This window comes from Camelina sativa, chromosome 18 (assembly GCF_000633955.1).
Source record: "Camelina sativa cultivar DH55 chromosome 18, Cs, whole genome shotgun sequence".
Taxonomy (NCBI): domain Eukaryota; kingdom Viridiplantae; phylum Streptophyta; class Magnoliopsida; order Brassicales; family Brassicaceae; genus Camelina; species Camelina sativa.
Window position 1 is genome coordinate 16,816,306 of NC_025702.1, and position 25,511 is coordinate 16,841,816.

Below are 25,511 nucleotides of genomic sequence, written 5' to 3' on the forward strand. Positions count from 1 at the left end.
ATCTTGTTTTTGCCCTTTTTTGGTGGAGCTGAACATGTAATAGATATATATTAAACAGTCGCGACATCATCAATGTTTAGAATAAATACCTTGGTGGTTGAGAGCCTTAGGTCAGAAACTTCAAGGTCGCAGGTTCGAAGCTGCAACTTAGGATTTTTTTTTGTTTTGTTTTTCCTCTCGTTTGTTGAATCCTCCTCCATCTTTTTTGCTCGCCAGCCGTTCTGTATCTCCCGCCTGTTACTAATCTCTGCTGCTTCTCCTGAAACCCTAAACCCACCTTCGCCTTTCTCGCCGTAAGTTGATTTTTTTCTTTATCCGATTGATCCCGAGTTTGCTTCTTCCTCTCTGACATCGATTCGAACTTATTCGGGGTTTTTTTTTTTTTTTTTTGTTGTGTTTTGTTTCATCCTGTGTATAAAGTTTGAAGCTTTTTGATTGGGAGAGATGGAGACGAAGATGGAGATTGAATTCACTAAGAAGCCCTACATTGAAGATGTTGGTGCTCTTAAAATGTATGTTCTTTTCACTATTTCTCCTCAAGTTTAACTTTTTCGTTGATATAAATTTCCCCAAGTACGCTCCTTTTTAGCAGCTCTGGTTCATACATACTCAATGTGCCTTAAACTCGTTTCTTTTGCTAACTTGGTTTAAAGCTCATGAATTTTTTTGATTTGGGTGTCTGAGTTCTTATGTCAGATAGAGATGATTGTTTACAGTTTCTTAGCTTATGATGATCTTACTTTGATACAATTGAATAGGGCTTGTCTTTGAGTGTTGTTCATGAATGTCTGATTTGATTTATGGTTTGAGATTTTTTTTTTCTTTCAATCTTGTTTGTCAGTTTTTGTTGTTTGTTCTTGCTGGGATTTTGACATTACTATTATCTCTGCAGAAAAAGCATCAACTTCTCTATGCTTTCGGATCTTGAGGTCATGAAAGCCGCTGAAGTTCAGGTCTGGAATAATGGTCACTACGCTCCCAATGGTAAACCCCATGAAGGCGGCTTGTTGGATCCTCGAATGGTATCCGATTTTCCTATATATATCCTTTGGTTTAACTTCTTATGCATATAGCCATGGCAAATTTTATGTCATGTCTTTGTCTCCTCCAGTTATTTGCATCAGTGTATGTAATTCTAAACATTCACTTGCATAAAGACTATCGCTAAATGGTTTGTTCATTATGATTGTGCAGGGTCCTCCAACCAAAAGGTCTATATGCGCAACTTGTGAGGGGAACTTCCAAAATTGTCCCGGACACTACGGATATCTGAAGCTTGACCTCCCAGTTTACAACATTGGATACTTCAATTTTATCCTTGACATACTGAAGTGCATTTGTAAGGTAACAGAGTTAGCCGATTATATATCTCTCTAGTTTCTGTTCTCGACCCTTTTACATTTGTTGAATGGAAACAGTGCAGAAAAGTACAGCATAAAAAATTTATTTATAGGGAAGATGCCTTTCGAAATGTAGACAATACCTAATTTGCATAGCAAAACTGGCTGGTTATTTTAATGTCTTTGTAGCATCAACAGTAGTTCACAAATATTGTTTTCTTTTCCTTTCTTTTCCCGCAGCGCTGTTCGAACATGCTTTTGGACGAGAAATTGTATGAAGATCACTTGAGGAAGATGCGGAGTCCCAAAATGGAGCCATTGAAGAAAACTGAATTGGCGAAAGCGGTTGTCAAGAAGTGCAGTACGATGGCAAGCCAAAGAGTTATAACTTGCAAAAAATGTGGCTACCAGAATGGTATATTTTTGAACTATTTTTTGGCTGAAACTATTTAGATTCAATAATGCTTTTTCGAAGATTTTGATTTAATAACCTTGATTTCTTTTCTCATTCTTCATATGTTTTATCTTAGATGCAAAGTTTAGCTTGTAGAACATTTTTGGAATTCTAATATCCAATGCAAAAATCCTATAACTTTTGTTATTGGTTAATCTCAAATTATGTTATATTCTAATCTATGCTATGTTCTTGAAAGTGCTTCTTCCTCCCCAGTTCAATTATATAATTTGGTTATAATGATTATTTGTTGATTATTTCAGGTATGGTGAAAAAGATTCCAGCCCAGATGGGTTTTATAGGTATCAGTCATGACCGGTCTAAAATTCATGGTGGAGAGGTTGATGAATTTAAAGCTGCAATATCCCACACAAAGGAGTCTAGTCAAGGAATAAATCCTCTTACCTATGTTCTTGATCCTAACGTGGTGCTTGGGCTTTTTAAAGGAATGAGTGACAAGGTATATTTGAGTTTATATCTATAATGCACATGTTTTTCTACATAGTTTCCTGCGGTGTGTTCTTTTGCTCTCAGAATATATGCATTAGTATAAAGAGAATTTTCTTATTTACAAATAATTCAGTCATGCTGATTCATTTTTTTTTGTTTCCTTTTTCTTTCTGGAATTGATTACAGGACTGTGAACTTCTTTATATTGCCCACAGACCTGAGAATCTTATCATAACGTGCATGCTTGTGCCACCTTTATCAATCCGACCGTCTGTTATGATTGATGGCACAAAAAGGTTAGCTATTGTTTTGTTTATCTTTTATATGTCAATTATACTTTCTACTGCTGATTTTCTTGAAAGAACGTGTTTTCTTGCTGCAGTAATGAAAATGACTTATCATCGCAATTAAAGCAAATCATTCAAGACAATGCTTCTCTTCATAGAATTTTGAGTCAACCTACCACATCGACCAAAAACATGGTACGATCGAGTTATTTATTGCATCCTTGCATCCCTGTCATATTTTGTGTATTTATGCATTCTGTACTGTTAAGTTTGTCTCTGTTTTTGTTAGATCTCACTTCGAAATGATTTCTTGGTTTACGTTTTTATTCATTTTTCTTTTATTACTATTTCTTGTTAGATTATTTTCTTCTTACTTACTTTTGAGGATTTCCTTTTAGCAAGTGTGGGATACAGTACAAAGCGAGGTTGCAAAATTCATTAACAGTGAAGTCCGTGGTGTTCAAAGTCAGCCAGAGAGAAAACAACTGAGTGGAATTCTTCAGCGTCTCAAAGGAAAACAGGGACGTTTCCGTGCAAATTTGTCAGGAAAGCGTGTCGAGTTCACTGGTAGAACTGTTATTTCACCTGATCCCAATTTGAAAATTACAGAGGTATCTTACCATAAAATGGTTTTAAACTTTTGCTTTTTGTTATTTATATTTTTGGTGTAACTTATCACAAAGGTAACTAAACTTTCCAGGTAGGAATTCCCATCCTTATGGCTCGGATCTTAACTTTTCCTGAATGTGTTTCCCGTCATAATATTGAGAAGTTGAGACAATGTGTCCGTAATGGCCCGAATAAATACCCTGGTGCCAGAAATGTCAGATATCCGGATGGTTCTTCAAGGTAATGTTGTGTGCTAGTTTTGTTACTTCTTGGTTGATGCATACTATTTAAGGGGAGGAAACTGATCTTGATGAGTTAATAAATCTAGATAGCTAGTTACAGTTGAAATGATCTTCAGTTTCAGTAAAATTATGTGAAATTGTAATTATATGTTGACTCGTATATAGGTTTTGTTCATGGTATAGACACACCCAAACAGGAAAAGTACATAGGTAGAAATGAAAATGTGCAAGTAACAACTTTTCCTCTTAATGAAGCCAAGTCAAACCTTTGGGATTTGTTTCAAGAAAATAGTAAACACTATTACTGAACTGAAGTTATCTGATACCACTGAAGGACTGCATGCTCCTCATAGGGTCATTTGCATGTTTTTGGGTGCTTGTCCATCATATGGGGGCATTAACACAATTCATTTCAGGACTTTGGTTGGTGATTATCGTAAGCGTATTGCTGATGAACTGACCATTGGATGCATAGTTGACCGCCATTTGCAAGATGGGGATGTTGTTCTTTTTAACAGGCAACCGAGTCTGCATCGGATGTCTATTATGTGTCACAGGGTCAGTACTGATTTAGAATGCTTAGTCATAATTTCTCTTGCCCTCATAGTAATCCTAAGTTCCTAATTTTACATTTGTTGTTCTGTAGGCAAGAATAATGCCTTGGAGAACGTTGAGGTTCAATGAATCGGTTTGTAACCCATATAATGCTGATTTTGATGGTGATGAGATGAACATGCACGTACCACAAACAGAGGAGGCTCGGACAGAGGCTATTACATTGATGGGGGTACTTGCTCTTTTACTTAGCATCATATGAAGTTTCTTGGGAATAGTCAATTATACGTTGGCTACGTTTAACGCTCTCTATGCTCATATTCATGCACACATACATACTAAGTACCAGATGATGATGAGATGGAGTCTTGCTTAACAAATTCCACCAATGTTTTTCAACTAAATCAACTGAACCTTTAGGCTTTCCTAAGAAATTTAGATTCTTTAGTTGAGGAAATGCTGAGATTAAAAATGTTTGAAAAACTTCATTGATATAACTGTTGAGTGTTGACAGGAATAATTATCTGGGTGATAATTTCCCTTCTGGATGATTGTTTACTTCTCCCTTGATTGGTCTCAGGTACAAAACAATTTATGCACCCCAAAAAACGGAGAAATTTTAGTAGCATCAACGCAGGATTTTTTGACATCTTCCTTTTTGATAACGAGAAAGGACACGTTTTATGACCGTGCAGCCTTTTCACTTATATGTTCTTACATGGGAGATGGCATGGATGCCATTGATTTGCCCACACCTTCAATCCTTAAGGTATGAGGCTTCTGCACGTTTTCACCTCTATAGTTTATCACAACTGACTTGAGAGTGTTAGATAGCTACAGCTTGTTCTGTTGGTATCAATTATCTTATATCTTTTTTTCTGTGCTTGTTTAATTTCTCATTATCTATTTGCTGTCCTACTTCTTCTGGTAATCCTTCGTCATGGATTCTGAAATTGAGCGATAATTTTTCTCATTTTTTTCATTGAGAGATAATAGTTCTTATCTCAGCTTAGCTTTCTTTTGCTGGATGCTCAAGGTTATAGACATAATTTGTGGCTATCTTTCTGCTTTCCCATAATGTTAAAAGACCTTTTCCATATCACGTGTGTAGAAACTGCTCCAGTTCCAATTACTGATCAACCTGGATTTTGCATGACATTCTACATTGTTGTCTTTAGTTTAATTGATGGGCTCAAATTCTGTTAGTTATTGATATTTAATATGTGTGGTCAAATAAGTTGTGGACACTGGTAATTCTTCTGCCTTTTTAGCATTTTTTTCGTTCTATTAAAGTTCTTATCCAGATGCTATTTTTGATGCAGCCAATAGAGCTGTGGACTGGTAAACAGGTTTTTAGTATTTTGCTGCGTCCAAATGCAAGTGTTAGAGTCTACGTAACTCTAAATGTGAAAGAGAAGAACTTCAAAAAGGGAAAGCGTGGTTTCGATGAAACAATGTGCGCAAATGATGGATGGGTTTATTTTCGAAATAGTGAGCTAATATCAGGACAACTGGGGAAGGCTACGTTGGGTAAGTCCAAGATGGAATGCAATATGTAGCAAATGGCATCAGATAGCTGTTCATTCTGGATTTTTTTTCCTATATTTTGAGCACTTGATATTTTTTTCTAGGGAATGGAAACAAGGATGGATTATATTCTATTCTTCTAAGAGATTACAACTCCCATGCTGCTGCAGTCTGCATGAATCGGCTAGCAAAATTGAGGTGAGTTCATGCATTTGGGATTGTTTTATCTCCTCTGACTAATTTTTCCTTGATCTCGCTGCAACGCTTCAATCTTTGTGTTGCTCATTCATTTTTCTGCTTCATCTCTATAATAATTTTAAAAGTTCACAAAATTTCTCTGTTCTTGCTTTGTATGTGCTCTGTTTTCTGTGACCTTTCTCTACTATCTGCCATTGCTGCATCAAGGCATCGAGTGAAGGAATAGTTTCTTGTCTAATTGGTAGCTCTTTATCTTGTTTGATGCAGTGCTCGGTGGATTGGAATCCATGGATTCTCCATTGGAATCGATGACGTTCAACCTGGTGCAGAGTTGAATAATAAAAGAAAAAACACAATCCAGAAAGGATATACCGATTGCCAGAGCATAATTGAGGATTTTAATCGAGGAAATTTGCAACTTAAAGCTGGTCTAGATGGTGCAAAATCATTAGAAGCTGACATAACAGGGATTCTCAATACAATTCGAGAAGACACTGGGAAGGTGAATAACGTAGCTTATGTTTCCAGTTAGTAAATTCAATACGAATGTGATTTAATTTACTAAGATAGATGTATGGGCTAAGGTGACGCTTTGATTTGGAGTTAATATTAATTATATGCATTCTAGTTCTATTAGTTTCTTGTTCCAAAGGTAAGTTATAAAAAATCTATATTGAAGGAATATCTTTGACTGTTTATCTACTTTAATCAAACGACAATGAATCCAGAGCCTGGTTACCTACCAAAATACTAATGCTTCATCTTGTTATTATATTTGTGATATACAGGCCTGTATGAACGGGTTACATTGGAGAAACAGTCCCTTGATCATGTCACAATGTGGTTCCAAAGGATCTCCTATCAATATCAGTCAGATGGTCGCATGTGTTGGTCAGCAGACAGTTAATGGTCACCGTGCTCCTGATGGATTTATAGATCGAAGTCTTCCTCATTTCCCTAGGATGTCCAAATCACCTGCAGTAAGTAACAGCTTGCCAACCACTCTTTCCCGATTGACTGATTTATTTTTGTATGAAGATGATCTGTTAAGTTTTTGTTCTATTTTCATCTCTCTTGCGTTGCATTTACTCCTCTCTTTTTTAACCCCTGTGAGCAATCTTTAACATAATGGATGCTTCTAGCGCTCCTAATTACCAGAAATGTTTTCGAAATTTTCTTAAGCTATTCGTTGGAGGTGTCCTGAACAAGTAGAACCAATTCTCGCCAGTGAATAATTTGTAGTAGGCTTCTTGGGATGGGAACCTGATTACACTATTTTACCGGTGTGTATTTACTGCTTTGAGAGCTAGGACCTGATCTCATGTCTTCTTGGCATCGCAGGCTAAAGGTTTTGTTGCTAATTCGTTCTACAGTGGTCTTACTGCCACAGAATTTTTCTTTCACACTATGGGTGGACGAGAAGGTCTAGTTGATACAGCGGTATGCATAAATCCTTCTCTTTTTTTTTTTTCCATTCAGGTCTGTAATATATGAAAAGTTGTTCATTGAAAGACAGCCATGATGGTCTGAGGGTGAGTGTTTTAACATCTGGAATGAAGATGGTCTTCACCTTTTTGTAACTAAACTCTTGTCTATTGCAGGTGAAAACTGCCAGTACAGGTTACATGTCCCGTAGACTGATGAAAGCCTTGGAGGATCTATTAGTCCATTATGATAACACAGTGCGAAATTCCAGCGGATGTATACTTCAATTTACTTATGGGGATGATGGAATGGACCCAGCACTAATGGAAGGAAAGGATGGAGCTCCTTTAAATTTTGATAGATTATTTCTGAAAATTCAGGTGCTTTTTCGATTATTGTATATTGGTTTTGGGTCTCTCTTTATATAGAGTTTTGTCACAATCGGTACTTGCATTTGCAGGCCACATGTCCTCCTCGATCTCACCACAACTATCTTTCTTCTGAAGAATTGTCGCAAAAGTTTGAAGAGGAATTAGTCAGACATGATAAAAGTCGGGTTTGCTCTGACGCCTTCGTGAAAGCTCTTCGAAATTTTGTTTCCTTGCTTGGAGTAAAGTCTGCAAGCCCGCCCCAGGTTTTATACAAAGCATCTGGTGTGACTGATAAGCAACTCGAGGTGACTTTCTTTGTCTTCCTTTTCGAAGAAGAAAAATACTCTGTGCATTTGTGTCCTTGATTATAGATATTGTTAGCTACATCATATTCTCTCCAGTCTTTGGATAAAATATGAAATTACCTCTGATATATATATATATATATGCAGGTATTTGTAAAAATTTGTGTATCTCGCTATCGGGAAAAAAAAATTGAGGCTGGGACTGCAATTGGGACAATAGGAGCTCAGAGTATTGGAGAACCTGGGACACAAATGACTCTTAAAACTTTTCACTTTGCCGGAGTTGCGAGCATGAGTATCCTTTTTGAAAAATACTTATTTTCAGAATTTCGCTACAAAACTAGTGGTTATGACCACATATGAGTAGTAAGTTGTTTTGATTTCCTGAATCTGGTTCAGATATCACACAGGGAGTCCCCCGAATCAACGAAATCATAAATGCTTCCAAAAATATAAGCACACCTGTCATCTCAGCAGAACTTGAAAACCCCCTGGAATTGACTAGTGCACGATGGGTGAAAGGACGCATCGAAAAAACTACTTTAGGACAGGTTATGATCTGAATTATTTTACATATCCAGTATTTGATAGTCGCTGCTGCTTGTTTTAAATTCTGATTCCAGGTGGCATTTTATTATAACTGTTGGATCGTTGGTCCAGCACCTTCTTGTTAGATACTCTTTCTGTTTATCACTATTTTTACCAATCAGTTTGTTAAAATCCACTTGAATTATGGACCAGGTTGCCGAGAGTATCGAGGTGCTAATGACTTCAACATCAGCGTCAGTGAGAATAATTCTTGACAGTAAAATAATCGAGGAGGCATGTTTATCTATTACCCCCTGGTCGGTAAAAAATTCCATTCTAAAGACCCCCAGAATCAAACTGAACGATAATGTAAGTTCCTTAGATGTTATTGCTGTATTCATTGCGGTGCACACAGGTCTTTAGTCTCATATTCAATGTGAATTTTGCAGGATATTAGGGTCTTAGATACGGGATTGGACATTACTCCTGTGGTGGATAAAAGTAGGACACATTTCAATCTCCACAATCTGAAGAATGTGCTGCCAAATATTATAGTGAATGTGATATTCGTTAAACCACTCTCTCTCGCATATGTAAAAAAAAAAAATCTACGATTTTGTTATAATATTCATTTTGTTGATTTGTTATGATAGGGGATCAAAACAGTTGAGCGAGTTGTTGTCGCAGAGGATATGGATAAAAATAAACAGATAGATGGGAAAAAAAGGTGGAAACTGTTTGTGGAGGGGTAAGTTTTCCTGAGCTTCAAGAGATGAGATTTTTCTCTGTTCTTTTTTTCCTTCCTGCAAGTGCTAGCTTAGCTGATATAACATGTCCTCGTTGGGCATGATTTGATTTGGTGAATACTTGATTTAGTTCGTTAAGCAGTCTTTTTTTCTGTTTTTTGGTAAACCACTGATATGAATTTTCAGTATTTCACTTGCTTAAACCAATTTTTGAACTAAACAATATGCTTTCTATAAACAAATACATGTCCAATTTGGGACTCTGATGAATAATCAACTCAGAACTTGGAAGGATAGTATCAACAAAAATGTAGTGTGAAAGAGAATATGTGCTCTCTTTCTCTCTCTTTCCCGCTATTGTAGATTTTGAATATTTTTCTTGATATATGTTTCAGCACAAACCTCCTGGCTGTTATGGGGACTCCGGGAATCAATGGGAGAACTACGACAAGTAACAATGTTGTCGAAGTGAGCAAAACACTGGGAATCGAAGCTGCAAGGACAACAATTATAGATGAGATAGGGACAGTAATGGGTAACCATGGTATGAGTATAGACATTCGTCACATGATGCTTTTGGCTGATGTCATGACTTACAGGGTCAGTTCTAAGACACTTGAATCTGTTAATATGATCTCTATCCTCTAATAATAATTTTATTTTTCTAATAATGTCATATTAATGATTAAATGTCACTTCAATCTCTTGATCAGGGGGAGGTTCTCGGGATTCAAAGAACCGGTATTCAGAAGATGGACAAAAGTGTGCTGATGCAGGCATCTTTTGAGAGGACTGGAGATCATTTATTTAGTGCAGCAATTAGCGGAAAGGTTGATAACATAGAGGGAGTTACAGAATGTGTGATTATGGGCATACCAATGAAGCTCGGTACTGGGATACTCAAAGTCCTCCAAAGGTCAGATTTCATTCCTCTCTGTTTTTAATGGTTCATGTTGCGGCTTTTGCTTATGACATTACTGGAGTTCTCTGGACTTATGTCTCATCTTGTGTTTCACGAGCCCCTTTTATCATATTGAAAAATATGTGAACAATTAACATATGTTTAAGCTTAATACTTATCCTTTCATTGTCTTCAGAGATTCTGGTATCAAATACCATTTTAGTTCGGTTTATGCCGTCGCCGTATAAATCTCCTTTTGAAACTAACTCTGTGGTTAATCTTGATCAACAGAACCGATGATCTGCCCAAGTTGAAATATGGACCTGATCCAATCATCTCTTGAAAAGACGGAAACAAAGGTTCATAGCAGTTCACTTTGCAGCATATATAGATGACAAGGAAAGCAAGATCAGGCAGATGAAGAAACTAATTCCTGGGCTCTAACTCAACCACCCAATTGGCATTCTAACGGCTAAGCAAAGGCCGGGCAATAATTTAGATTCAAACTAGAAATCGGATTTTTCATTTTGGTTTACAAAAGGGAAAAAATGGTTCTGTGCCCTGAGTTTTGTTTCTTCTTTATATTCTGATCATTCTTTTAGAATATCTCTGAGCCACTTTCTTTCGAATCTTTATATCTCAATGAAAGTCACAAATAGTAACAGTTTACCAAAGAAAAAGAAAAATACAGAATCTTAATACTATTTTGGGTTAGTCATAGAGTGTAATCTGCAGCTGCGATCCATCTGGCTCTGTCAAGACCTGTCTTATGAAAGCTCTTCTCCACCACACCTCAAACGCACGTTGAACATTTGGACAATCATCCCCTTTGCTCAGAAACCGATCAAACCATTTCATCAGAATCACCTGTTGTTGTCTCAACGACAAGGTCAATATGGTCTGGCTGAGTCCATCTTCCACAAGTTTCCTATCCAGAGATCTCGATGACAACCGTCTCATCCACCCGAAATCATCATACAAAGCCTCTAACCAGGTATTCAAAACCGCAAACCTAGTCTCCCGGTTCACCAAGATCCTTCCTTTACCTATACCAACACATATCTGCGCGGTGATCTTGCTTATTTCGTGTCTGTACATTGTTGGGATCTTGGAATGAAGATTCGCTAGCTCCTTTTGATCCGCCCATAGTTTCACAAACTCATCACACATTTTCTTCTCAATCAAAATATCTACCATCCACAGCATGTTATCAGCTTCTCTGGCGATTTCTCCCATCAAAGCACCACGGTCTTTCCCCGGATCATTCATCTGTGTGGTCACTTCAGATAAGCAAAGCACAAGAGACGTCAGACATCGATGGCACAAACCGTAGAGTGTGTCTTTAGAGACATCATAATCAGCTTCTTCTCTAACCAACTTAAAGATCAAAACTTTCATCTCTCGCCGAGCTTTATCATCTTTGGCTAGTAGAACACCAGTGAGAAGCTTCAAGAAGATATCATCGGTTCTAGTTCTCGTGGACGAAGTGGAAGGTTCAGATGAAACTCTCTGAAGAATCAAAGTGACTGAATCATCAGGAAGATGAAGCTCTTCAAGACAAGACACAACAATCTCTTCTTCATCATCTGACCAAGGAGCAGCTTCCAAATGCTCCAAACACGACGTTACCCCTTCATCAAACATTATAGCTGCAGAAACCTACACAAAGAGATCCACATCAATCACAAAATGAAAGCAAACAAACCAAAAACACTCTAATTAAAAAATCATACCTTGAGTAAAGCCAAGATCTTGAGGACAGTTTCACCGATCAACTTGTTCTTGAGATCATCACTATACATCAAAACCACAGTCTCAACATAAATCTCCAAATCATCACACTCACTAATCTCCACCATATGAGAAACCCCTTTCTCTCTTCTAGAATTCATCTTCTCCATGAAAAACCTACTCTTCTCCGATAAAACCTTCCGATGAACATCCATAGTGACTCTGTAACCATCTTTTCCAACCACAGTCAGCTTAACGTCACTTGGCCCGAGGCTGTGACCGTAAACGACGCCGTTCTTGAACTCCGTCAAGATTTGAGCCACGCGCGCGTGAGACTTTCTCCGTGGCGGCGGCGGCTCGCGGTTGTGCTCATCAGACATCATGTCGAAAAGAGTCGGGTTTGAGCTGTGAGTCGATTCGTTCGGCGGAGGAGGAGGCGGAGGAGAGGCGGTGAAGAGTTTAACAGGAGGAGATGTGATTCTTGACGGAGAAAACGAGAGAGAAGGGTCTGCGATAAACCCTTGTTTGATCATAGCTGATACTTCTCTTGACGCCATTCAAGAAAGTTAAAAAAAAAAAAAAAAAATTAACTTTTTTTCTCGAGCAAAAGACAATTCCCGCGGGAAAAATTAGCAAAAGTCTCTGAGTGAAAAAAAAAATAATCTCAAGAAAACAAACAAGAAAATGAGATTAATTTTGGGGGAAACCACAAAAATCTTGTCGAGTTTCAGAAGAAGTTTAAAGAGAAGACAAAAAAAGAAGATAGTGGAAATTTGTTTTTCTTGGGAAAATAAAACAAAGACTAAAAACAAAAGGTCCGCAGATACATATGCTAGAAAGAAAAAGAAAAAAAAAATGAATTTTGGGAGAATCAGAATCCAAGAAAATGAAAGGACTTTGGATCTGTGAATTAGAAGACGAAAAAAATACTACAACTGAGAGAAAAAGTGATTATAAAACCTGAAGAAAAAAAATGTTACTTGTTTTTATGTATCTTTTACAGATAGACCATTATACTAGATCATTGCCTCCTCCATGTGCTCTCTCTACTCCTTTTATTTCACAAATACACAACTTTACCATTCACTTGATATACATATAGTTGAATTCCAGAGAAACCCAAACTTTTAAGGTTGAAATATTTGGCGTTTAGTATTATAACATTCATATTTTTTTTACATTTACAATTTATTTTCCAATCTTTTAAATTGTATATAGTACATACATATCTAATTTAAATAAATTCTGGTCAGAATCATTTTGGTAAATGAAAGTGTTCCCATCTGAGAGGGGTACACATGGATTTGAAAGCTGAGGGACAATCTATATATATATATATATATATATACAATCATCTATCTGTTCATATATTAGAATTATGCGTTTGGTTAAAAAAGCAAATAAACGATAACTTGGATTTTATCTCTTGGATCATCTTGTCAAATCAACTAACAAACTTTGTCGTTTATTTTTATGCATGTAATAAAACTTTACATACATATTCCACATATCAACCTCAAACTTGTTCTATCACCGACTACATAAATAAACAAAACGATGTTGTGTGAAGAGAAGGCATTAGTGGACCAAAGCATTAACTTTTATATCTCCAAATTATGTGGCAAGAGACCTATCAGATTGTTTTTATCAAACAAGTAGTAGAATTTATAACTTTGGTTACCCTCTCTCACATGGCAATAGTAAACGTTAGATGTTGTAATCATCATGAATAGCAACACACATGTTTTGATTATAATATGATGTGATGTGAGATTCTGATATACATGACACGATTAGCACTTAAACACAATTATTAATTTAAAAGTTGGAAATACAGAATTGAAGGCCCAAATCACATTATGGGCCACAACATTTGGGCTTTATAGGAAACACAAAATCACCCTGCATCTCAAAGTCCACATTGAAGAGACCATCACCGTCACAGCATACTCCTCTGCTTCTTCCTCCATTCCTATAATCTTTATAGAAAATACAACCTCCGGCGAAATTTCCGGCCGGAATCTGAACGGAGTAAGAACAGTCATCTCCTATAAACAGAGCCACGTCTCCCAACTCTCTCACTTCTTCCCATCTCTTCTCTTCTCTCTTCAGCTTATAAACTCTAAACTCCACCGCAGATTTCGAAAGCTCCGATTTGGACCAGACGTGTTTCACGTATTTGTCAACAAGCAACACTTCTCCGCCGAGATGCTCCACAAGATGCTTCTTGTGACCACCTCCTCCGTCCAAACCTTCAGCCAAATCCGAAACCTTGAAACCCACATCGTAAATTACGGTTTTACCCTTGTCGTCTACAACGATGCAACAGTTCTCTCTGTACAACATCATTAAGTCCTCGTAGATCACATTCCACGAATTATCCAAAATTCTCCATCTTTCTTCGTTTCCACTCTTCAAAAACCCTAATTTCCCACCACTGTGAATCGCCATTAACGCCGAGCCTTCTTCCCCTGAAGACAAAATCACAACTTTCTCGGAGTTCAGAGACCAGAAACAAGAAGACATCTCGCCACCACCACTGTTTGCGTACTCCATACGATAAGCTCTACGAACCAATCTCACATGAAACTCCTGCAAATCGATATTTTCCGGGAACTTCTCAGGCAAGAAACTGACTCTGTCGTTTGAGAAGAGATCCAAGACTCGCATTTTCCCGGGAGATGTCTCTTGAAGCTTAACAAGCCAAGTACTCGGATTCATCAAAGGAGCTTCGAGTTTATAGACGCTGCTCTGTTTCATAATGAAGAAACCAGAGGTTGATGATGAAGAAGATGACCAAAAAGGAAGATACTTTGGAAATTTTGAAAAAGGATTGTTTTTGTTGTCGGAAAGAGGAAGAAAGAGACGCCACGTGGCGCACACAGAACGGAGACAGATGAGATCAACGGTGTCTGATGAGCCGTCGTGGTCAAGACGATTTGAGACCAACTCAAGTATATCTAAAGGAAGATTAGACCATTGAGAAGGAAAAAGAGAAGAAGAATAATACTCCATGGAAGAGAACAAAAGTGAAAGATATGATGAGATTGTTCTGTTCTGTTTCTTGGGTTTAGGAATTTGGATCATATTATAAACTGTATAAATAATGTCAATATAATGTCGTTATAATTCATCTTTGATGTTGACATCATTTCTCATTTTTTGTTATTATTAAGTAGTAGTCTTTTTGTTTTTTATATGATGCATGATGTCTATTTATGTCTATTTAAACATATATTAGTAGTAAGTAAACCATGTTTTTGGCACGGATATAAATTACTAAAATGTTTAGAGAATATTTTTTGTTATTTTATAATGTACCGTTAACCAATAGGCTTTTTAAAAAATTATCATGGTAATAACAAGGGTTGTTTTATTTTGATATCTTTATTAAAATATTGGCGTGTTGGCGATACACAATGATCTCAGAATCAATTTTTCTTATCCATTGATAACTTCTACATTGTTTTAAAATATATAGAAAGAAATTTTAATTTTTAAAAAGTTCAATACTAGTTTTAAACGTTTCCTTGAAATAAACTTTATCCTAAAGTTTCAAACAACAATAATGGCCTCATATATCATACTGGAAGAAAAAAACAAAAGAAATTACGGTTTAACTTCGTTTACTTCTTCCACACGCTTCAGTCTCTGCTTTCTACATCTTTTAAAAGATCTTTCAAGAACAAAACTCAACACATACACTTAAATTTTGTCTCTAAATCACTAAATAGCATACATTCTTTTGGTTAACATCCCAGAAAATTCCAACAATCCTGATTGTCTTGATCTTGCCATCGACTCTTTTCTCGACTTTCTCACATTAGAAGCCTCGATTCGATGCATAATGACCCAATAACACATTGTCCCAAGCGTCGTGAGCATTATCGTTGCACCAAACACCGTCACTCCAACCGCTAGCCACCTCTCATCCTCACCAACCACCACAAACGCTAACGCCAAAAACGCTACCGATATCAAAACGCAAGCTAACCACATCAGCTTGTTTATCACAGCCATCATATTCTTCTTAGCCTTTTGGTCGATCGCAACCACTGAAGTCTGAACCACCACAACCGCTAAAGATATAAAAAGAGCTATCGAGTCAAATATAAAGAAGATCGCAAACGCTGGTCTATCCGCTATATTCGCTTCTCCTAGGGATTTTCCAGGAGAGAGCGAACTCAATTCATCAGCGTATTGTCCCGGGACGGTGAAAATGGCAGCGAAAGCTACGGTTGCGATTAAAACAGCAACGACTGTGGTTGAGTTAATCGCATTGTCAAGACCTTCTACGTGCATTTTGTTAATGCGTTTGGCGATTCCTTGAACGCGTTTCCTCGTCTCTCGAGCGTGTTCTAGCTGGTGATGAACCTCGTGTTTGATGTCGCTCACCGTTTGTTTGAGCTCACGTGCGGCGTTTGGCCGAGTAGGGTTGTTGATCGCTTTAGCCGAGGGAACGCCGCGGGTTTTGAGAATCGCGGAAATCTCTGGATGGCCGGTTTTATCAGCCGTGTCGAGCGGCGTTTCTCCGGCTCTGTTTATGGCTGTTGTGCTTGTGCTTGTCTCGTTGTTGTCTAGAAGCAATTCCACTATCTGCAATCACATTAAAATCTCACTCAACTATATTTTCCAAGATTTATCGTAACATGTTAGTGAAGACTCGATTCTTTGTTTATTACTGAGTTTATACCGTTACATGTAATTTTCAACGTATAAATTTCGTTAAATGTTAAACGTAACTAAAAGGAGAATTGGACGTTAAAAAAACGAAAAGCAGAGGAAGTTGCATGTACATTTTACAAAAGTTTTTAACAGTATCTATTTTACCTTTTAAAGCTACCTTTTTAAAAAGTGTTTTTCTTGAAACTAAAACCACCTTGTATGTTTTAAAATTTCTCCTTATTTTGTAAATTGTAAAGTGTTTACAAATTTTTTTTTTAAAAAGTTATTGGAGATGATTAACATACCTTAATGCGACCTTTCCTAGTAGCAACATGTAACGCAGTGTTCCCTTTAGAATCAACCATATTCAACGACGACCGATGTCCCTTCATTAGCTCAACCACCACATCGATGCTTTGTCCTTTCACCGCCATGTGAAGTGGCGTCTGACCTTTTTTATCGGTTCTCGTTGCCGTGTCCGGCTCAACCGCTACAATCGCCTTTACTACTTCCGCGTGACCATTCCTAGCCGCTGAGTGCAATGCTGTTTTCCCGTTGCTCTTTGCGATCGCCGCTAGGCTACTACCTGCGGCTTCTAGTAGATACTCTACAACTTCCACGTGTCCCTGAGCCGCCGCAGTATGTAGAGCCGTCGTGTTTGATAAGTCCACCGTCATTGCTAGCTCCGGATGTTCCTCCATTAGTACTCTCAAAACGTCTATATAACATAATTCCAAATTTCATCAATGTATCACACATTATGTGAATGTGGTTCCTCATAACGAACAATGATTAACACTTTAATCATGTGTTGATCTAAGTGTTTCTTCCCAATGATTATGATCTGCGGCTTTATGATTAAAAAATTTCATGAAAGTTGACAAAAATGCATACCCAATTCGCCTTGTTTAGCAGCAATGTGGAAAGGATCAAACCCATTTCTAGCTTTGGTCTCGGCGTCTTCAAGATCATAGTACTTGATGAGCTCTGCAACCACCTCCGCATCACCATATTCTGCCGCCACATAAAGAGCAGTCTCACCACATTGGTTCTGTTTCCGCAACAACTCACTTAGTTCCTCTTCTGATTCCATATGATTACTCAAAATCTCATTCACCGCAGAGAAATCTCCGCGTCTGACAGCCGAATGGAGCGGCGAATCTTCACGTTTTCCGGTCAGTTGTTTGGCCATTGTCTTTCTAACAACGGTTGGTTTTGCAGCCATTGGTGCTGATGTCGATGTTGATGCTTCCTCCATTAGATCAACACGGTTTGCAAATAGATTCAATACCAACAAACGACTCCTATATCAAATGGGATGTAAAACAACATTAGATTTCGAAATGTTAACACTAATTATTTTATTGAAACATTTAAAGAATGTGGATCCAAGGATAACCTACCAACCGAGAAAGCTTCCCCTGTTATATATGATCAAGACTTATAAGACCTTTCACAACATGACTTGTAAAGTTTCAGAATCATCCATCTGATCCAGTTGATTTGGTGGGTTTTCACGGAAATCGAATTCAAATCTACGCATCGGAAACCAAAGAGATTGTTTTGAAAATTCCTAAAGGTAAGAACTATTCTGTTCTGTTATTTCCTCTCCCTCATCTTCTCTTCTATTTTTAGAAAGTTTAGTAACAGATAAATTAATGAAGACCAAAGATCTCAAACGTTGATTAACAACTACTTTACAGATGGCAATGTCTCAAAAGGTTCACACCCTGACCTTGTCTCATATCATAGAAGCAGTAACAAAACCATCCGTTGCAACCAAGTCTACAATATGTTTCTACAAAAACCAAAACCCAAAAAAAATAAAAGAAAACCCTACATAATATCGCCTGATCAAACTTCTTATGTCGAACAACGTCTCTCTTTCACCTGGGGATGCTCCTCTGGGACCAGGTAAGCTGCAGCTTCACGAACCAACGTTTCCACAAAATCCATTGCAGGCCGTTCAAGTGGCTGCGCGTTTAAACACATCCTCGCAGTTTCAAATATTCTGTTTGAACCTTGAGCCGAGTACTTCTTACCGAGCGCAACATCAATTACAATAGGCGATTGCTCCAATCTAGTTATCAGACCCAACAGTGGCATTAACTGCAAAAGAAAAGTACATTCGAGAAAACCTAAGTTACTTCTGAAACACGAAACGTATAAAAAACAAAACCTAGATGTACAAAGTTTGAGTCAAATACCCAATCAGTGAGTTTCTCTCTCGCTTGAGGCCTCTCCCGATCATAAGCTTTCATGCCTGTGAAAAGCTCTAACAGAAAAACTCCATAGCTATAGACATCGGACTTGGTCGAAACCAACCCCAAGTTCTCTGTTTCCGGTGCGAGGTATCCATCAGTTCCATTCTTACTGACCTCGCTCTGCATCTCAACACCATCTTCACCGTAAGCGATCTTAGCCGCGGTTCCAAAACCAGTCAGCTTCGGGACAAAATTGTCGTCAAGCACAATGTTTCTGGCTTTGACATCTCTGTGAATTGATAAAAGCCCCTGGTGTACGTAAACCAGACCTTCGGCTACACCCACAGCAATTCTCATCCTCGTGTTCCAATCCAAAACCCGAGTTGCTTGCGTTAGACCCTGAACCTGCCTCGCATTTGCTACAAACAAAAAGAGAGAACGAATTAACAAAACTGGAATGAGTTGATACAGAACTAAAACAGAATTGATTAGGTTTGTATTGATTACCAAAGAGATGGTGGTCAAGAGAGCCATTAGGCATGAATTGGTAGACAAGGGCAGTGTTTTGCAGGCCGTAGTGTCTGCCGAGAAGTTTAATCACATTTGGGTGATCAGCTTCACGTAACGTTGTAATCTCTGCCACGAACTCACCAAGACCAGAAAAGTCGTCGCCATGATCATGAACCTTTGCAGCTCCAACCTAATTGAATCAATCAAAAGTTTCTGCTTTCAGAAATTGGGTTTCTATTCTTTAACCAATAGAGTACAAGACTTTTTGGGTTCATACCTTATGAATTCTTGGGAAATTGCATCGATAAACTTTGCCGACTTTGCCTTGGCCGATCAAATGTGTTATGTCAAAGTTCTCGGTTCCTTCTACGATCTCATTCCATTGAAATTTAACGAAACCTTTAGAAAGAAAGATAACGAACAAGAAGAATCCTAAATCAGTTTCGCAAGATCGAGATACTTGTTTCCCAAAAGAAGTTACTCTAATTAACAGACTTGCTTGTGGTACAAGAAATCAGAAAACGAGAATAGTTCACGATCGTCAGAGTTGAAGGAACTTTAAAGAGATTGAGACTTTGATATTAGAGTTCGATATTCCTAATTAAACTACTCACCTTCTTCGTCCGATGAATCTGTTGGCTCCGGTGGTTGTGGTGGTTGCGGTAGTTCCTCTGGATCTTGCACTACGTTACTTGAGCTTCCGCCTCCGAGACAGCACATAAAACGACTCATCGCAGCGATCGACGAAGGTATATCTTTCTTGAGGCTTTTCTAGTTTTTTTTTATTTCCCGAGAAACTTTTTCCTGGAAAATGTAATTAGACAGAGAGAGAGAACTCTATATGAAAAAAACTAGAGCGAGAAAGAGAGAGCCGAATGATGAACACTAAAAGAACTAGCCGGAGGATATATATATACGAGCTCTACTTCTATGAGTAAGTTTTTATTATTAATAATAAATTTAAATAATACACTAATTAGATTAGATTCATAGAATATAATAATAAAAATAGATCAAAGTATATCACACGTACATGGATATTTAAAATATGTATCATGGATATTTTGTGAAAATATAAAGACAAAGACTTGATTAATCACTATTAAAATATTAGTCAAAATTCATGAGTAAATGATTGTTTGTAGAACATAAACACTATAGCAAGTACAGTATAGTATATTTATAGAAATATGATATTTGAACAAGACTACTTACTAATTATCATGCATGGCAATAATCTTTATAGACTTTTTAATAAACAAAATATAAAGAAAAGAGTACTAAAAAGGCTAATTCTGAGACTTCCACATCTAACAAAACGCCAACATGAACTTTTATGCTCTGCTTTTTTTTATCTCTTCTATCCTATTTCAAGAAGTTTCATAACAGAGAAATGAAGACAAAAGATCTTAAACGTTGATTAAAAACTTGTAGAGGGAAATTGTCTTATCAAATAGTAACAAACCCATCCGTTACAAAACCAAGTCTATAATATGATTCTGGAGAAACCTTAAAACCTACATAAAAACGCCTGAGAAAACTTCCTTATATCGTATGCCTCCTTACAGAATACTCGCAGAAACGTTGTCCTTGTGGCATTTGTCTACTTTACAGAATACTCGCAGAAACTTCCTTATATCGTATGCCTACTTTACAGATGGCATTGTCTCAAAAATTTCACACCCTGACCTTGTCTCATATCATAGAAGCAGTAACAAAACCATCCGTTACACAACCAAGTCTATAATATGTTTCTACAGAAACCAAAACCCCAAAAAAAAAAAAAAAACCTACATAATAACGCCTGATCAAACTTCTTATGTCGAACAACGTCTCTCTTTCACCTGGGGATGCTCCTCTGGGACCAGGTAAGCTGCAGCTTCACGAACCAACGTTTCCACAAAATCCATTGCAGGCCGTTCAAGTGGCTGCGCGTTTAAACACATCCTCGCAGTTTCAAATATTCTGTTTAAACCATGAGCCGAATACTTCTTACCGAGCGCAACATCAACAACCATAGGCGCATACTCCAATCTAGTCAACACTGGCATTAACTGCAAAAGGAAAATACATTCGAGAAAACCTAAGTTACTTCTACATTCGAGAAAACCTAAGTTACTTCTACATTCGAGAAAACCTAAGTTACTTCTGGAACACGAAACGTATAAAACTAAACCTAGATGTACAAAGTTTGAGTCATACCCAATCAGTGAGTTTCTTTTTCGCTTCAGGTCTCTCCCGATCATCATTAGCTTTCCTTCCGGTGAAAAGCACTAACAGAAAAACTCCATAGCTATAGACATCGGACTTGGTCGAAACCAACCCGAAGTTCTCTGTTTCCGGTGCGAGGTATCCTTCAGTTCCATTCTTACTGATCTTGCTCTGCATCTCAATACCGTCTTCACCGTAAGCGATCTTAGCCGCGGTTCCAAAACCAGTCAGCTTCGGGACAAAATTGTCGTCAAGCACAATGTTTGTGGCTTTGACATCTCTGTGAATCGATAAAAGCCCCTGGTGTACGTAAACCAGACCTTCGGCTACACCTACAGCAATTCTCATCCTCGTGTCCCAATCCAAAACCCGAGTTGCTTGTGTTAGACCCTGAACCTGCCTCGCATTTGCTACAAACAAAAAGAGAATGACTTAACAAAACTGGAATGAGTTGATACAGAACTAAAACAGAGTTGATATAGAAGTAAAACAGAGTACGTTGATTAGGTTTGTATTGATTACCAAAGAGATGGTGGTCAAGAGAGCCATTAGGCATGAATTGGTAGACAAGGGCAGTATTTGCCTGGCCGTAGTGTTTTCCGAGAAGTTTAATCACATTTGGGTGATCAGATTCATGTAACGTTCTAATCTCTGCCAAGAACTCACCAAGACCAGAAGTGTTGCCATGATTAACCTTTGCAGCTCCAACCTAATTGAATCAATCAAAAGTTTCTGCTTTCAGAAACTGGGTTTCGATTCTTTAACCAATAAAGCACAAGACTTTTTGGGTTCATACCTTATGAATTCTTGGGAAATTGCAGCGATAGAGTTTGCCGACTTTGCCTTGGCCGATCAAATGTGTTATCTCAAAGTTCTCGGTTCCTTGTACGATCTCATTCCATTGAAAGTTAAGGAAACCTTAAGAAAGAAAGATAACGAACAAGAAGAACCCTAAATCAGTTTCGCAAGAACTCTAAAACAGACTTGCTTGTGGTACAAGAAATCAGAAAACGAGGAAAGTTCACGATCGTCATCGAGTTCGGTATTCCTAATTAAACTACTCACCTTCTTCGTCACTAGTTTCCGATGAATCTACTGGTCCCGATGAATCAGATGAATCTGATGGCTCCGGTGCTTGGGGTAGTTGCGGTAGTTCCGCTGGGTCTTGCACTACTTTACTTGAGCTTCCGCCTCCGAGACAACACATGAAACGACTCATCGCAGCGGTCGACGAAGATATATCTTTCTTGAGGCTTTTCTAGTTTTTTTTATTTCCCGTGAAACTTTTTCCCGGAAAATGTAATTAGACAGAGAGAGAGATCTCTATACGAAAAAAACTGGAGCGAGAAAGAGAGAGCCGAATGATGAACACTAAAAGAACTAGCCGGAGGATAGGTAAGTTTTTATTAGTAATTATAAAATTAAATAATACACTAATTAGATTCATATAATATCAAAAAAAAAGAAAAAGAAAAAAAACAAGATCAAAGTATCACATGTACAAAGCCTTAAAAGATAAATAAATTATGTGTTATGGATTTTGTGAAAATATAAATAATATTAGTCAAAATTCATGAGTGATCGTTTGTAGAACATAAATACTATAGCAAGTATAATAGACTTAAATAATTATGATGGCAATAATCTTTATAGACTTTAAATAAACAAAATAAAAAGAAAACATTACTAAAAATATAACTAAACTCTCTCTTAAAGTTTGTAAATATCATATTGTTCTTTAGATCTTGGAAATGAATCTCTCTCTCTTTAATACTAGTTTTGTTGTTCAACTGTCGTCACTACTTGGACACTCATTTACAGATTTAGAAATCATCCATCCTAAAGGCAAATGACTCCATGTTTAAGTAGATGATAACCACTAAACTACTGATTCAAACCATATATATAATAGAGCTTCTCTTGGTATATATGATCAAAGAGTCAAGACCTTTCACAACAATTAACTTGTAAAGTTGCAGAATCATTGATCCGATAGAATTGATTTGGTGGGTTCAAAAAGGCTAATTCTGATAGACTTACATCTAGCAAAACGCCAACAAGAACTTTTCTGCTCTGCTTTTTACCTCTTCTACCCTATTTCAAGAAGTTTAATAACAGAGAAATGAAGACAAAAGATCTTAAACGTTGAATTAAAACTTTTAGAGGGAAATTAGTCTGATCAAATAGTAACAAAACCATCCGTTACAAAACCAAGTCTATAATATGTTTCTGAAAAATCCAAGAAGCCTACATAAAACCGTCTGAGTAAACTTCTTTATATCGTATGCCCCCTTTTCACCAGGGGAACCACTCTGACCGGGAAAGCTGCAGCTTGACGAACCATCCCTACCACATCACGCATGGGAGGCCGTCCTTGTGGCTCTGCGCTAATACACAGCCTGGCAGTCTGAAATATTCTCGTTAAACCTTCAACCGAATACGTATTACCGAGCGCAGTATCAGCTGCCTCAGGCACATCCCCATATCTAGCCCATACTCGCAAAAACTGCAAAAGAAAAAAAAAAGAACATCCAAAACACAACTCAGTTTATATATTACTTACAGAATACGAAACGTATAAAAATTTGCTAGATACGAGGTTTGAGTCATACCCAATCAGTGAGTTTCCGTTTATCATCAGGAACAGTTTCATTCGGATTCTGATTATAAGGTCTCCTTCCGGTGAAAAGCACAATCAGAAAAACTCCATAGCTATAGACATCGTACTTGGTCGAAACCCAGTGGGACTGCTCTGCTTCTGGTGCGATGTATCCCATAGTTCCCTTCAACTCAGTGATCTTGCTCCGCTTCTCAACGCCGCGTCTGTTTACAACGACATTAGTCGCCAATCCAAAATCAGTCAGCTTCGGCACAAAATTCGCATCAAGTAGAATATTCCCAGCCTTGATGTCTTGGTTGATCACTTTTAGCACCTCGTGTAGATAAATCAGACCTTCAGCTACACCCTCGGCAATTTTCATCCTCGTCACCCAATTCAAAACCCGAGTTGGCTGCTCTAGACCTTGAGGTATCGGACTCTTCCTCATGTAATCTACAAAAACAGAACGTTAAGGAAGGAGTTAAGTAAGTTTAGAAACTAAACCAGAATCGATAAAGGTTTGATATTGAGTTTTCTTTACCAAAGATGTGGCGTCCGAGAGTGCCATTGGGCATGAACTCGTAAACTATAGCACGGTTTCTGCGGCCGTAACATCTGCCAAGAAGTTTAATCACGTTTGGGTGATTAGCTTCATGCAACGTTGTAACCTCTGCCAAGAACTCTTTATGACCAGTTTCGTTGTTATGAGCTTGAATCTTCACAGCTCCAACCTAACGAATCAAAAGTCGCAGTTCTGGTTTAGAAATTGAGTTTCGATATTTAGGCATAAAGGAAATGACCTTTTGGGGTTTATACCTCGTTAGTTCTTTCGAAATGGCAGCGATAGACTTCGCCGAAGTTGCCTTTGCCGAGATAAAACTTTTGCCGGAAGTTTAGGGTTGAGTGTAAGATTTCGTGCCATCGATATGGTCGTCCACAATTGGCAGGTAGAGGTGGAGTTACAGGGAAAAGAGTAGCATCCGGCTCTGCAATATGAATTACTAAACGTTAAAGATCGATTGAACAAGATCACCCTAGCATCGATTTCTTGTAGTACACGGCTAGAACATATGACGTTAATGAATCAGTTAACTTTATGGAAACAAGAAGAAATCTACTACTTCTACTTTCACTTGCATGAGACGATCGATAACGTGAAGAGATCAAAACGAAGAAGTCAGTAAATTCTTAAGAAACAGAATTGCTGAAGGCACAAGAAACCATAACACACACACAAGAAGAACTCTACTAATACTTTCACGAGCATGAGACGATCGATAACGTGAAGAGATCAAAACGAAGAAGTCAGTAAAATCTTAAGAAACAGAATTGCTTAAGGCACAAGAAACCATAACGCACACACAAGAAATCTCGATTTCAGAAGATTGAAAAAGAAAGAGAAACGAAAACGGAACCTTCAACTCCACGACTGCGAGTGTCAGGGATCTGGAGTTCATCTCTCCACAAACGATTGAGGGATTCGGTGTCCGCTAATGGTTCGTCGTCAAACACTTCTTCAGGCGGTGCGCTATTTGAGGTTTCTCCTGTGACACAGCAAAAGAAACGACTCATCGTAGCGATCAACGAAGAGAAATCTTTCTTGAGGCTTTTCTTTTTGATTTTCTCGAGAAACTATTTTCCCGGAAAAAAAGA

General features: G+C 37.8%; 6 protein-coding genes and 1 pseudogene across 6 annotated transcripts; 1 reads left to right on the top strand and 6 right to left on the bottom strand.

The window, feature by feature from the left end:
• Nucleotides 132-10,542, top strand: LOC104762119 (DNA-directed RNA polymerase III subunit 1). Its single transcript, XM_010485348.1, has 28 exons — nt 132-293; nt 421-512; nt 893-1,022; nt 1,195-1,344; nt 1,581-1,755; nt 2,058-2,254; nt 2,431-2,540; nt 2,627-2,726; nt 2,930-3,142; nt 3,232-3,380; nt 3,799-3,940; nt 4,029-4,169; nt 4,518-4,706; nt 5,260-5,467; nt 5,569-5,662; nt 5,930-6,164; nt 6,451-6,642; nt 7,004-7,102; nt 7,264-7,467; nt 7,548-7,763; nt 7,911-8,058; nt 8,163-8,314; nt 8,505-8,660; nt 8,741-8,851; nt 8,945-9,039; nt 9,433-9,637; nt 9,751-9,953; nt 10,230-10,542. Exons 2-28 carry the CDS (start codon nt 445-447, stop codon nt 10,279-10,281), a joined length of 4,134 nt encoding a protein of 1,377 aa, XP_010483650.1. The 5' UTR covers nt 132-293; nt 421-444; the 3' UTR covers nt 10,282-10,542.
• Nucleotides 10,549-12,788, bottom strand: LOC104762120 (BTB/POZ domain-containing protein At5g60050). The gene is made up of 2 exons (XM_010485349.2): nt 11,672-12,788; nt 10,549-11,597 (listed from the first exon to the last, which is right to left on the bottom strand). Exons 1-2 carry the CDS (start codon nt 12,224-12,226, stop codon nt 10,650-10,652), a joined length of 1,503 nt encoding a protein of 500 aa, XP_010483651.1. The 5' UTR covers nt 12,227-12,788; the 3' UTR covers nt 10,549-10,649.
• LOC104762121 (putative F-box protein At5g60060) lies at nt 13,443-14,716 on the bottom strand. The gene has a single exon (XM_010485350.2). It carries the CDS (start codon nt 14,682-14,684, stop codon nt 13,527-13,529), a length of 1,158 nt encoding a protein of 385 aa, XP_010483652.1. The 5' UTR covers nt 14,685-14,716; the 3' UTR covers nt 13,443-13,526.
• On the bottom strand, nt 15,396-17,607 carry LOC104763589 (ankyrin repeat-containing protein At5g02620-like). The gene is made up of 3 exons (XM_019239955.1): nt 17,229-17,607; nt 16,640-17,052; nt 15,396-16,265 (listed from the first exon to the last, which is right to left on the bottom strand). Exons 1-3 carry the CDS (start codon nt 17,590-17,592, stop codon nt 15,396-15,398), a joined length of 1,647 nt encoding a protein of 548 aa, XP_019095500.1. The 5' UTR covers nt 17,593-17,607.
• On the bottom strand, nt 18,067-19,910 carry LOC104763590 (annotated as a pseudogene).
• Nucleotides 20,866-22,478, bottom strand: LOC104763592 (probable serine/threonine-protein kinase RLCKVII). The gene is made up of 5 exons (XM_019240119.1): nt 22,325-22,478; nt 22,056-22,177; nt 21,782-21,968; nt 21,251-21,669; nt 20,866-21,102 (listed from the first exon to the last, which is right to left on the bottom strand). Exons 1-5 carry the CDS (start codon nt 22,476-22,478, stop codon nt 20,866-20,868), a joined length of 1,119 nt encoding a protein of 372 aa, XP_019095664.1.
• On the bottom strand, nt 23,535-25,430 carry LOC104763593 (serine/threonine-protein kinase CDL1-like). The gene is made up of 5 exons (XM_019240120.1): nt 25,274-25,430; nt 24,675-24,859; nt 24,400-24,589; nt 23,872-24,311; nt 23,535-23,765 (listed from the first exon to the last, which is right to left on the bottom strand). Exons 1-5 carry the CDS (start codon nt 25,428-25,430, stop codon nt 23,535-23,537), a joined length of 1,203 nt encoding a protein of 400 aa, XP_019095665.1.